At 38.0% G+C, this 16,651-nt stretch overlaps 1 protein-coding gene across 10 annotated transcripts in view; it reads left to right on the top strand.

The window, feature by feature from the left end:
- The window catches only part of THSD7B (thrombospondin type 1 domain containing 7B), a 960,849-nt gene that overhangs the window by 504,588 nt on the left and 439,610 nt on the right, over window positions 1-16,651 (top strand). For all 10 annotated transcript variants that reach the window (XR_014830551.1, XR_014830550.1, XR_014830553.1 and 7 more), the window contains 2 exons: window positions 6,234-6,425; window positions 8,165-8,399. Coding sequence is in view for 6 of the 10 variants with exons in the window: in XM_085001332.1 (XP_084857458.1) it covers window positions 6,234-6,425; window positions 8,165-8,399 (427 nt within the window). In the remaining 4 variants the exon portion in view is untranslated. The remainder of the gene's footprint in view (window positions 1-6,233; window positions 6,426-8,164; window positions 8,400-16,651) is intronic.

Below are 16,651 nucleotides of genomic sequence, written 5' to 3'. Positions count from 1 at the left end.
ACAGAAAACTAAGAATTATAACTGTTTGTTCTAGTATTATAAAAGAGAGGTGGTAGCTCATAATATTAAAATTTAGTTCCTTAGGATTGTAACACAAATGCCACAGGATATAGGATATAGCATAGCTATGACTTAAACACTAGTTTGTTGTGGAAAGCCCAAAGTCTGAAAGCTACATTAGCGTTAAATTTACATGATTGCTTGACTAGTAGCAATAGAGAGTCTGCCATGAGCTATTTATACTTTAAGTAGCATATACATTTAAACCATTTTTTAGGAAACATTTTTTAGGAAATCTTGAGCTTATTCATATGTTGAAGAATCTCTCTAGAGATTCGCCCTGTGTCGCAATGGGTTAAGAATCCAACTGCAGCGGCTAGAATTGCTGCAGAGGCTTGGCTTGGATCCCAATGCCAGCACACTGGGTTAAATGATCCAGCACTGCTGCAGCTGTGGTGTAGGTTGCAGCTGTGGCATAGGTCCAGCTGTGGCTCAGATTCAGTCCCTGGCCTGGGAACTTACATATGCCATGGGTACAGGGACTGAAAAAAAAGAAAAGAAAAGAATCTTTCTCTCAATGGACCTAGAGATTATCATACTAAGTGAAGTAAGTTAGAGAAAGACAAACTGTTTGAAAAGTTTTATATGGATTCTAAAAAATGATACAAATTGCCTTATTTACAAAACAGAAACAGATTCACAGCCATAGAAAACACAATTATGATTATCAAAGGGGAAAATGCAGGGAAAGGGATAAATTAGGATTTTGAATTAACAGATACACACTACTATAATGAAAAATTGATAAATGACAAGGACCTACAGTATAGCACAGGGAGCTATATTCAATATCTTGTAAAAACCTATAATCGAAAGAATATGAGAAAAAAATAATGTGTATCTATATGTATACACACACACATATATATAATTGAATCACTTTACTGTACATCTAAAACTAACACAACATTGTCAATAAATTATACTTTTTAATTTTTTTCCACTGTACAGCATGGGGACCAATTTACACATACATGTATACATACTTTTTCCTCCCATTGTTGTGTTGCAATGTAAGTATCTAGACGTGGTTCTCAATGCTACACAGCCACTATGGAGAACAGTATGGAGGTACCTGAAAAATCTGTACATAGGACTACCATATGACCTGGAAGTCCCACTCTTGGGCATATATCCAGACGAAACTTTCCTTAAAAAAACACATGCACCCGCATGTTCATTGCAGCACTATTCACAATAGCCAAGACATGGAAACAACCCAAATGTCCATCGACAGACGATTGGATTAGGAACATGTGGTATATATACACAATGGAATACTACTCAGCCATAAAAATAACGAAATAATGCCATTTGCAACAACATAGATGGAACTAGAGACTCTCATACTAAATGAAATAAGTCAGAAAGAGAAAGACAAATACCATATGATATCACTAATAAATTATACTTTTAAAGAAAGAATTTTTCTTTCTCTCATCTAAGAACTATTGTTTTTAGCCATGAATGGGCAAGCATGAGAACAGTAGTTTGAATTATAGCCAAGACCAGTCTTCCGGTCATCTATGCCAAGGTCTCCAGAATCACAAACAAGCAAAATCGAGTGATGAATATGATCCTGGAATTCCACTCCTAGATATATACTGAAAATAACTGAAAACAGGTACTCAAACAAGGGCATGTATAAGCAAGTTCATAGCAGCACTATTCACAGTAGCCAAAAGGTGCTCATCAACAGATGAATGGATAAACAATTCATGATATATGCATACAATGGAGTATTATTCCATCCTAAAGTGGAGTGAAGTAGTGATATAGGTTACAACATAAATAAGCCTCCAGAATATTATGCTAAGTGAAAGAAGTCTGATGCAAAAGCTTACAACATCTGATTCCATCGACACAAAATATTTAGAATAAATAATTCTGTAGAGATAGAATATTAATTGGTGGCTGCCAGGGTCTTAGGGAGGAGATAATGGGGAGAAATTGTTTAATGGGTAAAGGGTTTTATGTTGGAATAATGAAATATTTTGAAACTAGATAGAAGTGGTAGTTGCAAAAACCTCCCTGATTTACTAAATGCCACTGAAGTGTTCACTCAAAAATGGTTAATTTTATGTCATGTGGATTTCACCATATTAAATTATTAATAAATACTGAATGACAAGATTGGAGTAGCACCATATCCCATATTTCCAGAATCACAACTGCTTTATTTTAAATCAGTCTATTCCATGAGGAGAGTATATGAAGTTTGTCATTATTGATCCCAGGGAGCCTGATGAGGACTGGGGGTATTTTAGAGTCTTCTTGAAAGATGAACTCAATTTTCTTCTTAAGTATGTTCAATTTTATTATGACATTAGATTATAAGAACTTGTGAAAATCACTTATAGTGACTAAGTTTCTGTCCCACGTGCTGCTTTATTTTCCACGCTTGCCTGAGATTTCAGTTGGTCTCATTGATCCAACCACAAAAATGAAATCAGGAAAGTAAAAATGCTCCTCTTTTGAAATAGGTTCTCTCTGGGCAATGGGAAGATAATTATATCAATGTAAATGGGTAGATGAGGTTATTCATGATCAAGGGCTTTATTTTTGGTTTTTCGGTGAGCCACATATAAAGAAATTAATCTGGATAATTATAAACAAGTCTTTATATATTATGTGAACCAGTCTTTGAGGTTGTTGGTAGTTATATGTATATACATATGTATGTGTGTATATATATGCACGCACACACAGAGTAAAGCAAATGCTTTCCATCATTATGGCAAAAATATCTAGATTTTTTAGGTCAGGAATGCCATTAGGTTTTGTGGTATACATCTTTGCAAACAACACCTTTTAAGGTCCCTCTATATTGAGTCTTCCCTTGTTGTTGGACACCCTGCTATATATGTTGCATAAGTGATTTCTAACCTTCAGACTCTCCCTGAAAATTAAGTGTTATTATTTCATTATTGCACATGAAGTTCAATTAAATTAATTGATATACTCAAGAGGATATGTAGTGCTAGGATTCACCTTCAGACACTTAACCTCTGTCCTGTTTGGCCACCTGTGATGAGGAGCCTTTCATTATGTAGCTTTTCTTTGGCAAGATTTCTTATGAAATAGGTCACACACTAATGTTGCAGAGTCTGCTTATGACTCTTAGTTTGGCTTCCATAAAGAAGGACTCATCTGTTTGCTCACATTTCTGAATTGGCACATATAGAGTAGCTAGCAAAGTGTTGGTGGGGGTTTTGACATTCACTGCAAGGTAGACCTGGGTATATCTGTATGTGGGAAAGCTTAGGTTTTAAAAAGCATCTCAGCCTCAGAAGTGAGTATTAAGGGTCCTGAATGATAGATGACTGGGGAGGATGTTAAATTTGGGTCATGAGGAGTTCCCACTGTGGCTCAGCAGGTTAAGAACATGGCGTAGTGTCCATGAGGATGCAAGTTCAATCCCTGGCCTCGCTTAGTGGCTTAAGGATCTGGCATTGCCTCAAGCTGTGGCCCCGGTCTGGGATGAGGCTTGGATCCAGTGTTGCCATGGCTGTGGCATAGACCTGCAGCTGCAGCTCAGATTCAGCCCCTATCCTGGGAACTTTCATATGCTGCTGGTGTGGCCATGAAAAGAAAAAAAAAAAATTGGGTCTTGGAAAGCCCAATCATTTGGGAATTTAAGGTAAGCAGAAATAGAACAAACCTGGTATGTCAGAGTTATTCAGAATATGATGTCAAATAATTCTTCCAATATGAGTTTTCTCTTCTCCTCCTGCAGTTTCAGTACTGTCTTCCACATACCTCTATTTTCCTATCATTATACCTTTGTTGACACTTGCATTGCCTGACATGACCTCCCTGATTACCACCTTTCTTGTTCTCCTTGTGGAAACCCTGCTACTATCAGGCTAGTTGTTCCTCAGAGATCCTTCTCCTCCTTATATCATTACAGTCTTCGCTCAAACACACGTTTGCAACTTGACATTTACTTTTAGACTAGGTTTTATCTTTATGTATTTATAGCTCATCTCTGTTATTAATCATGAGCTCTAGGGGAATAAATCATAGCATTTTTATTTATATTTATCTCGTATAGTCCTTGGACAGGGTGTGTGCTTATCAAACAGTAGTTGATGATTTTGTAAATCTTGAAGGCAGGATTTTCTCAAAACATATTAATAAAAAATTCTATTTCTGGGAGAGATGCTCCTCCCAAAAGGATGGCCATTGGCCAAATATGGTTGAAAAACATTCCATAACCATTTCCATCTGAGGATGTTTACATGGCAACTAGAATTTTCAGCAGTCACTACTGTCCAGTAGTGAGACCGGGTTTACGATTTTAATCCAATATTTCTCAGCTTTCCCCCCATTTTTCAAAATAAGATTGCTTCCAATATCTCATTCCTCAAAATCTTCTTTGTAAGACACAGCTTTAAATTTTTTGTGTGTACAAAATTATGCTTGTAATTTATAATATACATAAATGTGGGAATTGAATATTTTGGTTAGATGTAGGTTGTATGTTTTCTTTGACCTTCCTACTTCTGTATTTAGGCAAGCACTCCCCCTAAGCTGTGTCAGTGTGTGTGTGTGTGTGTCTGTCTGTCTGTCTGTCTGCATGCATATTTGCGTGTCCATATCTAGTGTGAATTCAACCTGAAAATAGATTGAGACTGAAAAGAGTGATTGGAACAGATCTTTCAGCTTGAGTATCTGCTAGAATCTTTATTACTTCCCATAATATGCTTGAAAAGTTTTATTTGTACCTCAGGGGCGATGAGCCTGGCCTCATTTACAAATATGAATGGGGATATTAGGAGGGCACTAGCCTCTTCTGCAGGCAGTCTTGTTTACTCTCAGCTTTTGTTCACTTCCTCTGAAGAGGAAGATCCATCTCTCAGAATGAGACACAATATGGTTAATGCGGAAACCAGAAGTGTTGGTATTTGAAGGTTTCCAATGGCTTCCCAACTCAGGCCCATATGACTCTGAGCACATTTTCCTTCTAGAGCCACTGACTTCTTATCTACAAAGTAAGATGGGTCACACCTTCCTCTAAGAGCATCTTAGGAGAACAGTGCCTAGCACAATAGAGATGCTGAGTAAATGTTAGTCCCTATTTGCAGTTGTTTAATGTGTCAGACATAATATGACAGAATTCAACAGTCCTAAAGTCACATGGATAAAACTGCTTCTCTCCTGTGGTCGCCATTCCACCTTTCATGTTGTTGCTTCAAACCATAAATAGGCATCACTCCTCTTCATGTATTCTGTTTTTATGAAGTAACTGTGAATGTGGAGAACAGTAAGAGTTGACTTGTTCTCTATAAAGAGGAATATTTGAATTCTAAAGATAGTGAATAAATAAGCTAAAGGAGTTTTAAAAATTCATTGTAATCATTTGAGATATCAAAAAGCAATTTAGAAATCATTACCTATGTCTTACCTTTAATTTTAAAACTCCATCCCCCATCCCCATCATATATATGAGTGTATATATTTGAGAAGTTACATATATATTTGAATAGTTTGTCACATTATATATATATTTGAGTAGTTTGTCATATTGTCTAAAGGGGGAATAGATTAGGGGAGATTTAGACTTACTTTCAACTTTCGTCTCAACACGTTATACAATTTGGGCCACAGGTTCATTTCCATTGTGGTTTAGGGTTTACCACTATGCACAAACAGAATAAAAGAATGCTTGTGCGATATTCTTGCTTAAGATTATATAGTTGGAGGTGAAAACACCCAATAGACAATTAGACTGATAATTTGAGGGAGGTAGAATAGATTGCTCAACATAAATTGTGGTTTTTCAGGCCAACAGACTACTCTGACTCCCATTTTGCAGAAAAACAGGTACTTGTTACATATCGTTGTCAATAGCATATCAGTCCTGTCTGTCTCCAGCTATCCATCCTAAATTGCTCCTGGAAGAAGGCCACTTGTCCCTGGAATGATGACAAATGGCAGTTTTGCTGCTGTAACTACCTCTCTGAATGCCAAATTATCTCCTGACAGTTTTTCTTGACATAAATATTATGAAAGGTTGAAAAACAACTTTTTCTGTACACTCTTGGCTTAGACACCAGGTGAGGTCTTCTAAGCTAAACTGAAGTAACAGAGGAAGTGATGAACCTAAATATTCCTTGGACTGGCCTCAACGTAACACTTGTCAGTATCTGTCTTGATCTGGTTGATTGCAGGAGAAGATGTGTCAGGGAGTCTCTGCCCAGCATCTCCTCCTCCAGAACAGATGGCTTGTGAGATCCCCTGCCGAATGGATTGTGTGCTGAGCGAGTGGACAGAGTGGTCATCCTGCTCCCAGTCTTGTTCAAATAAAAACTCAGATGGGAAACAGACGAGGTCAAGGACGATCCTGGCATTGGCTGGAGAAGGTGAGTAATAGGAAAAGTTTCTGTTCCCTAAATCCACATGAACAGTTTGCTTTGCAAGCATGCCTTTTGTCTCAAAGCATCCAGTTTATCTCTGCTGGGTTCCCATACGGACATGCATTGTTTTAGTCCATGTACAGGCCATGACAATTGGATGAATGTTAGTTTTCATTATACTTTTTTTAGGGAAGAATACAAACCTTGGTTGATGTACATCCAGCTTCAGATATCTCATGCAGTTTGGAACATAATTGGACTATGTCTTATAAAATGAGTTCCAAATTAGGAATCAAGAGACATGGTGTCTTGACTTGGGGATGCCACTAACATTGGCAAGCAACCTGATCTGTATGTCCTTGTCTCGTATTTTGTAAGGCTGGCATGCTGTGAGAGGGAAGAAGATGTAGACTGTGAAAATAGCTTTGAAGAAGCTAAATTGTGCTAAGGGGCTATAAACAGGAGACATCAGAACAAATTAGAGAAGCAGCTGTTCCTATCATTTTGAGCCATGGTCTCTGTCCCCAAATACATCCCTCATGCCTTTCAGGCCCTCCCTTGGCTTCCTCTGCTGAAAACTCAGTTGGGATAGCAAAGTGATATGGCCATTGGCTTGAGGAACTCTTCTTAATTTTTTGGCAGTGACCATGGCATGTGGAAGTTCCCAGGCCAGGGATTGAACCTGTGCCACAGCAGTGACAGTGCCGGACCCTTAACCTGCTGAGGCACCAGGGATCTCCATTGAGGAACTCATTTTTGGATAACATTTTGTACTGTGATATGAAGAAATGGGGCCAGGGTTAAGAGGAATGAAGATTTTCATATTCTTAAAGGGAAGTTGCTTCTTCCTCTTATCTGTTACCTTTCTGGAAGGAGAAACAAGTCACTAGTATTTAATGGGGGAAAAATAACAAGAATAAGGAAACCAATGTTACAAATCTTCTGGAGCATTTAGCCCACTGAATAAGACATTATAGTATGGAAGAGTAGGGAAAAAAATCAATATTTTAGATAAATACAAGTTTTTACATGAGTATAAAAATGTGAAAAAAGGATAGTAATGAAATTTGATTGTCTGAGTCACCCAAGAGTATAATGATGCACATCTGTCTGGCCTTGCTGCCAGTGGATAACACATTGTCAGATATTATTTCAGAGTTTAAAGATGGACTCTATCCTGCCAAACTTTAAGAGAGAGTTCTGGATTTCTCAAATTGCAGTAAAATGCACTGCTTGAAGAAGGATGGATGTCTTAAATGGTTCTCTGATGAAAATAACACTATACTGTCTTAGGAAAGAGAGTCAGTGTGTAGGTAATTGGTATATGTGGATTTGTCTTTGACTTAATATCCCTTCAAGACCATGAGCTGTAATATCTAAATGACTCATTTATTTAGGCATAATAATATTAAAATAAAGCAGATTTTCTTTTAAGTTTATCTCAGAGATACATTATGCAGAGGTGGCTGGTAGAATCAACTAGTTTCTGAAATCTAACTGGTGTGCCATTGACTTGTTATTTAGGAGAGAAGTTGCAATGTATTGTTACTCAGAACAAAAGGACCATGACTATAGAGACAGAAGTGGGGTGCAGTGGCTCAGTCCTTTGGAAGATTATATCAAAGAGGCCATCCTTCCAGACCATTAAAATGGCAAAAGCAACACAAATAAGAATGACTAACAATGGCAGCAACATGATAATAATAGCAACAGCTCTGTATTCTTTTTGATTTTGATTTTTGCAGGTGGAAAACCATGCCCTCCAAGTCAGGCCCTTCAAGAGTATCGCTCATGCAATGACCATTCCTGTATGCAGCTCTACTGGGAGACCTCACCTTGGGGCCCCTGTTCTGAAGACACATTGGTCACTGCACTTAATGCAACCATTGGCTCGAATGGAGAAGCTACGTGCGGTGTGGGCATTCAGACACGGAGGGTCTTCTGTGTCAAGAGTCATGTAGGACAAGTGGTGACAAAAAGGTATTTATCAGTAGTTTATTGAAAGTGTATAGGACTATTGCATAGTTGAGTGATTTTAGAATCATTTTTCAAGCATCAAATATGTCTCTGTGCTAGAGTAAGAGATTTTTGTTTTGTTTTATTTTGTTTGGCTCTTACAGACTAAAAAGTATGTCTCAACCAAAGGCAGATACTTTTTTAAGTTATAATGTATACATTAATTAATGAATAGCAGTAAACATAATGACCACAAATATTGAATCTGAATCATCAAATTTTCTAGGAAAATTTTTTCTAGAGCTGACATCAGTATTTTGGACTCTTTCCAATAACATAAAGATGAGGTCCATATGAAGGTAGGTTACATACTTTGAAAATACAGGGCCATGTTATACTCTTCTCTAGAGGCCCATTGATCTTGTCTGCAATAAGTCCATACAGCCAGTTTGAATAGACTAATTCATACCCTCAAGTGAGTTTACAATCTCATGTTTGCAATACTCAGCACATGGAGATGTACATTTTAAAAACTATAGGAGATTTTGGACATGGGGACTAGGATATAGATGTCAAAAGGGGTCAAGAACAATTGCAAGTGATGTAGGAAAAAGAGCAAGTGGCTGAAAAACTCAGCTGTAGGTGTTTTTCCTCTAGACCAAATGAGTAGACATAACTCTTACTCAAGTCCTGGAAGGAAAGCTCATGGAAAAGAAAATGTAAGGGACCTATGTCATATAGAGAGACTGGGTAACTGGCCTATCCATAGAGATATCCAAATGACATTGTTGAAACTAGTCCCCTCTGAATGGCGAAAGACCCTACCCCAGCCACTGTGGGTCACCAGGATGGGCTGGTGCAAACTTTGGTCTGGTGTCACAAACTAGGCAACATAGGGCCCTTTCCCAGGAATTTTTATGCTAAGAAACTGAAACCCTCTCTTATTTCTGTTCATGATGCTCAAGTATATGAATGGAGAATTGCCATCACCATGGTCATAGGTGGTGGGTAAAGCAGGAGAATGGAGAATTGCCATCGCCATGGTCATAGGTGGTGGGTAAAGCAGGAAGAGGGAGTAAATCTGATGCTCAGAAAGAAGCAGAAATTGCAGCATCAAGCCCTGGCCCCATCCCACCTTAAGTGCACTCCTGCCTTCCCTGGCCACCTGGGCCATGACATTAGTTCTTCTGCCTAATTCATTCCAATTGGTGCTGCTGTCACGGGTGACTCAAACACCTGATTAATTTCACCGTGGGGCTCATGATGATGGGCTCTGCGCCTTCTCTGCACTGCCATGGAAACCACTTGAGCTGTGTGGAAGCAAAGTCCTGGAAGCTCAGTTAAGGGAAAGAAACTGCTGATGGCACAAATAGGGCAGACTGGCTGGATACTGCTGGGATTGGAGCCTCCGATAAACAGACGTATGCAAATGCAAGGGAAGATAACTATGACTTGAAGTGAGGCACATTCAGGAAGAAATCCCTCTCTTCTCCTAAATATGGCTTCCAGAGGGCTGAATGGTCTTCACTGTTGCCACCACAGCTTTTAGAATAAGTCTGGCATGTGGTTATTATCCACGAACATTTTTATAATTCATGAGTTAATTAGAACTATGTCCAGGAAAGTAACAGTGTTTGACAGGGAATGTATATGAATTGCAGAAGATTGAGACTCTGGCGTTTATCCCTTATCTTAAGAAAAAAAGTATTTTATGTATCATGATAAATTTGGGCAAAGGGGACTGCCGTGAAGAATAATGAGCAGATCATACATATGACCTTCTGCTCTTATGAACTCATAAATGTTATTTCTCCAACATTTAACATCCAAATCAAAATTGCTTGTGGTAATTTTGGAACATCAATTTGCATCACAGTGTGTTTCAACTTACTTGGTACCCTTAAAACCATGTATACTGATTGAGTGAATGGACAATAGAGCCAAACATGGACATAATGTTTACATGCCATCTTGCTTCAGGTGGTCATCTAATTCATGATGTTATGGTAAAATTCCAAAAGACTTATAATGATATTATGTATACAAGACAACTCCATTTATCTTAAGGGTTGCAGCCCTGATAATGTTCATTTTTTATAATGTAAATTTTAAACTGCTTAAAAATACATGAAATATTAGCTTAAATATATTTATGGAAAAATAAATATAGCTTAGGTATAGAAATAAATGCTACATGAAATGCAGAAAATTATTATCTTTACAGTGCTGAGAAAATTTAGTGTAGTTGAAGTCTGATCTCCCTTCCACAAAACTTTTCACCTCTGAATCACAGCAGGAAAAATCCACTTGATATGAATGTAATTTGCTTTTTTCTTAGCTGTGTTAGAACTGAGACTGGCAACTACCAAACACATTATCATCACATAGTAAAGGCTATTTGGCCATGAAAAGTTGGATTATATGTTTAAATAGCCCGCTGTTTCCTAGTCTAGCCTTATGATTATTTTGAATGATAATTTTTTATAAAGTATCTGAGCCCCACCAGCTTATATACATCTTTTTTTTTTTTTTTTTTAATCTACAGCCACACATGTGGCATAGGGAAGTTCTCAGGCTAGGAGCTGAATCAGAGCTGCAGATGAGGCCATGGCCACAGCCACAGCAGTATCAGATTCTAGCTGCATCTGCAGCCTACACTGTAGCTTGCAGCAATGCCGGATCCTTAACCCACTGAGCCAGGCCAAGGATCAAACTAGAACCCACATCCTCACAGACACTATGTCAGGTTCTTAACCTACTAAGCCACAACAGGAACTTCACAAATGTTAATGTTTTGTGTCCAGAAAAGTCACATGGCCAAAAGGTTATACTTTAAAGCATAATTCACAAATGTATATGAATTTGTTTGATAATTTACAAAAGTGAGACTAAAATATTATTATTACAATGAATAACCTCCACTTTTGCTCAATTTTCCAACACAGAGGAATGAATTGCACAGATATTTCCCCCCCCAATATACACACACACACACACACAGATGCTACTAATTACTTTCTGCACTTTTAATGAAGCTGGAGACTTAAAAATATAGTTTTAATTCTTACTGTTTGTCTCCAAATGATCCTGCTAAAAGAGAGGAGCCTGCATTGCCTTAAAATAAAGTTAATTAAAATTCTTGAGGTTAATGAGATTAATTGAGCTAAGAAAATAATACCTGGTGTCCAGTGAAGCACTCAGTGAGACAATGAGATTATCAGTAGAAAGTATCCTTTGTTCTGCCCTTTCAGAAAAATATACTTTTGCTTTTTCTTATGTGAAAGCCATTACAGTCAAAAAAAAATCCCCTGCCATTTGTGAAACTCTTGAGGTAGAGGTGATGACAATAGAACGAGGAAAGAAGTAGCAAATATCCTACAAAAAGAGTGGCCTTCAGGAAAGAAACATATCTCTATGGACTGGATGGGCTAACATAATATATTTTATCTCTAAACTTACTGCACTGAGATGCACAGAAGTCCTCACAAGTTCTTGCTTCCCTGGGTTGGTATTTTGGTTTCCATGTAATTATATGGTTAAGAATATTACCATTGTATGAATAATAGCACTGATCATATCAGAAAATGAGGACTAGCTCAGGCATAACTGAAACAGAAGTGAGAGCTGGTTGGGATATTTGGGGGTTTTGTTTGCTTTTGTTTCACTATTCATAGTTTTTTTTTTTTCCAGTTGCAGTGTGCAAAAAATAATGATAAAGAGATTAAAATAACACAACTCAGCCGTCCAAAAGTTCTGTAAAACACTGTCTGCCCTTAATGTGAGCGCAGTAGGTATTCCATGAGATATAGTAAATGAGAGCTCCATTTACACTTTTAATTTTTAAAAAGTTGGCAGGTTGAGACAGTTCCTCAATTTATGGGCTGAGATAGACTGCTGTGTCTACATCGTGATTATGGGCACATAACTGAAAAATGGCAGATCTTTGTAGCTGAAGTTGATGCATTTCAGAATAGTGCTTATAAGGAACTGAAGCCTACAGGATGACCAAGAGGCAGTTGTTATGAAATGCCCTAGTGCAAGTCCAGGAAAAAAAAAATATATATATATAAATGGAAGTGAAATGAATGCATTCATCCTTTTATCAAGAGTATTGCCAATCTAGGATCAGAGCATTACATGACAGTATAAATTATGGCAAAAGGTGAGGCGCCCTACTGTGTTTACTAAATAAAAAGTGAATCCATACGTTTCCTTGGTTTTTAAGGCTTCAGTTTTGATCCGGAAAGTGACTGAATAAATATCCCCAAGGATTGTCTTCAGGCTCCAAGAGCATAGAATGCTTTCAATTATGCACTTACTCTTACTAAATAGTTGCACTACATTAAGATTGGGCATTTTAGAGATATAATGTAAGATGGAATTCTCCCATCACCACATTCCAAATTAGTCAAAATTAGTGTATATATAGTGCATGTACATGTATGCACGGTCACACACACACACACACACACGCACATGCACGCAGAAAACCAGGCGCACAAAAGATGTCAAAAGCCTTTTTTGGTCAGTGACAATAAACACCACAGAATATAAATATAGTTTTTAGAAGTAGAGGGCACAAAATTTGCTAATGGTTAAGGAAAGCATTTTTGAAGACTAAAAGGAAATTTATGGTAATTGGAACTGCAATGATCCCTGGAGGGGTAGATAGCATGGAAGTAGAAAGGACAAGGAAGTTGAACCTCTAAGGAAAAGGTACACATTAGTGGCAGAAGAAATGAACAAAAACAAAGTTTTACTGGTGAGAGAATGCTTGGCTTCTGTCAGATCAGAATCACATTTCAGGGCCATTTTTCAGTCCGTGGCCTCTATGAATGCAATGGAACCTAAGATTGACTGTTGCCATTGAGGAGCTGGTATCATTTCTCTCTTATGGGCTTAGAGAAAGGACACAGATGGAGCAAGGGTACCATGTTATAAAGAGTTGGCATTATGCCCAATGAGTATTTATCCTGAGTGATGCCAGTAAAGTGTAAATAAAAGTAGGCAGTATCAGTTCCCCTAAAGAGACTAACTCCTAACTGGTATGAAGCAAGACTCTGCAGAGTAAGCTACCCTCTCCAGAAGCCGGAAACCAAGCCAGCACCACAGAATTTTCTGAGCTACTTGTGGATATATGAGTGAGCATGTCCTGGCTAGGCCCATGCACCCAAAACCCCCACCACCCGACTGAGCACACAGGAAATTGATGTTCCCCAAGTTGTACTTTCATTTCCAGTGATATACTAGGAAAATTTGGAGAAGAGATGGAATACATAGCACTTTGCTTTAATTTTAGTAGACTTCAAGGCATGAATAAAGGACTTGGGAGTGAATTTAGTGTTTTTTTGCTTTCTTTTCTAAAGTAAGACATAAGTTTTCCTTACAAGAATAACTTGGTTCTTTTTTATTTCTTATTTTTCCTGTCTTTTTAGGGCTGCACCCATGGCATGTAGAGGTTCCCAGGCTAGGGGTCTAATCGGAGCTGTAGCCACTGGCCTACACCACAGCTCATGGCAATGCCAGATCCCTAACCCACTGAGCAAGGCCAGGGAATCGAACCTGCAACCTCATGGTTCCTAGTCAGATTCGTTTCCACGGCACCATGACAGGAACTCCAAGAATAGCTTGTTTAAATAACACTCTATACTCTAAAGACACCAATTTTTTCATTCTATTTTTACGTTCATTGAATTGGTCTATTTGATAGACAGTTTTTTGTGTGTATTAAGGATGATTAATAACAAAACCACTTATACTGAATTTGTTGACCAGTTCTTTTCCTGTGAGTATATACATTTCTATTTCAATTATTTTTATTTAAGAAGAGTTGACTTATAATGTGTTAGTTTCAGGTGCACAGCAAAGTGATTCATATATATATATGTATATATATACGTATATATGTGTATATATACACATACACACACATATTCTTTTTCAGATTCTTTTTTCTAATAAATTATTTCAAAATATTAAGTAGAGTTCCCTGTGCTATACAGTAGGTCCATGTTGGTTATCTGTTTTATATGTATAACATTGTGTTTATGTTAATTCCAAACTCCTAATTTATCCCTTCCCCTCTTTCCCCTTTGGTATCTGTAAGTTTGTTTTCTGCATTTGTGAGTTTATTTATGTTTTGTAGATAAGTTTATTTGTATCATATTTTAGATTCTACATATAAGCAATATCATATATTTGTCTTTGTCTGACCTACTTTATTTAATATGATAATCGCTAGGTCCATCCACGTTGCTGCGAATGGCATTATTTCATTCCTTTTTATGGTGGAGTAACATTCCATTGTATATATGTACCACATCTTCTTTATCCATTCCTCTGTCAGTGGACATTTAGGTTGCTCCCATGTCTTGGCTGTTGTAAATGGTGCTTCAGTGAACATTGGGGTGCATGTATCCTTTTGAATTATAGTAGTCTCTGGATATATACCCAGCAGTGGGATTGTGGGATCATATGGTAGCTCTATTTTTAATTTTCTAAAGAAACACCATACAGTTCTCCATTTTACTTAAAGTATTATTTGCTCCATAGTATAAGTAAAATAATACAGACTGATGATGGAAAGCAACAAGTCTCTAACCATCTTCCACTCCACTTAGGACCACACATCCCAAACACAACCACTTTTTAATAGTTTCTCTGTTTCTTTTTCTTTCCCTCTCTCTTTATCTTGATTGGGAGGCCTCCATGTGGTTCACAAATTTCAATAAAATACAAGAGACATATAATATAGAACAATGAATAGTCTTGAATCCGCCTCTCCTCCCCTTCACCCCTCCTCTGCCTCCTGTCCTGCCACTGGCAACCAATTTATTACTTTCTAATCTACCTCCATTGTGTCTTTCTGTCAAGACAAGCAAGCCCCAGTATATACCCCCATCCCCTCTCTCTTTCTAATGTTTACCTCTTAGCTTTAAATGATATATTTTTTCATATATCATTCATTTATCTGTGCAATTATCAATGTAAAATGTCCATTTACACTAACTCCTCCCCTGATTCGACTCCCCTCATGTGGTTGATATTCCATTGGTTGGTTACATTAGCATTTTTTTTCATTCTCTTTTTAGGGCCTGCAGCATATGAAAGTTCCCAGGCTAGGGGTTGAGTGGAAAATGCAGTTGAGGCCTATGCCACAGCCACAGCAACGTGGGATCCCAGCTGCACTTGTGATCTACATGATCTACACTGCAGCTTGTAGCAACACTGGATCCTTAACCTACTGAGCGAGGCCAGGGATCGAACCCGCATCCTCAGAAACATTAGGTCCTTAACCTGCTGAGCCACAATGGGAACTCCTGTATTAGAATGTTTGATTCATATACTTAGAACTTTCTTATTTCATTTCTCTTCACTGGCTCTCTGATCACCTGCTCTGTTGTATGAGCACACCCAGGGCCCCATTCTCTTCCCTTCTGCTAACATCTCCTGTCCTTTACCCACTATGTCCTCAGCTCTCGGTGGAAGGAATAATATTGTGTACATTATATTCACAAACTTCATGTTTTGCCTATGTGTTGGAATTGCTTCTAATGTTTTAAACTAAGAATACATTTTCATTTTCCTAAATATGTAAACTGACAATATTTGACCTCAATCAGACTCCCCTTCTTTATTAGGTGACCTTGTTTTCTTCTTCTCTTCCCTCAGCCATTACTTTCCTCTTTTACCTTTTCTTGATGTTTGACAATTGGACATTCTTTGTGTTTGCAGGTTGGTCATTTTGTACCCAGTTGGGAGACTTTTCACTCTGAATTCTCAACTTTTCTTCAGCTCTGTGACATTTTAACCTACGATTTTTTCCATTAATTTTATCTCCTCCATTTTCTGTTTTATTCTACTGAAAAGTTTTAATTGTCTATATGAACTTGCTAATTTTTTTTGTCTTTTTGTCTTTTTAGGGCCACATCAGCAGCATATGGAGGTTCTCAGGCTAGGGATCTAATTGGAGCTATAGCCCCTGGCCTACGCCACAGCCACAGCTATGGCAGATCTAAGCCACGTCTCTGACCTACACTACAGCTCACTGCAATGCTGGATCCTTAACCCACTGAGCAAGGCCAGGGATAGAACCTGCACCCTCATGGTTCCTAGTCAGATTCCTTTCCACCATGCCACGATGGGAATTCCCTAAATGTTTTTTTGCTTTCATTATGTTTCTTCAAGAGTTCTGTCTCCATGTGGCTTTGGGTCCATTATTTATTATTTTAGCACCTCTGTGTACCATCTGAAAATCTGAAGATTACAATGCCTCT

Source organism: Sus scrofa, chromosome 15, assembly GCF_054392235.1.
Source record: "Sus scrofa isolate SSC_HxYL_T2T_F1_AM1 chromosome 15, Sscrofa_HxYL_maternal_Yorkshire_Landrace_v2.0, whole genome shotgun sequence".
NCBI lineage: Eukaryota > Metazoa > Chordata > Mammalia > Artiodactyla > Suidae > Sus > Sus scrofa.
Note: the sequence above shows the minus strand (reverse complement) of the source record. Positions and strands in the feature narration are given on the sequence as shown.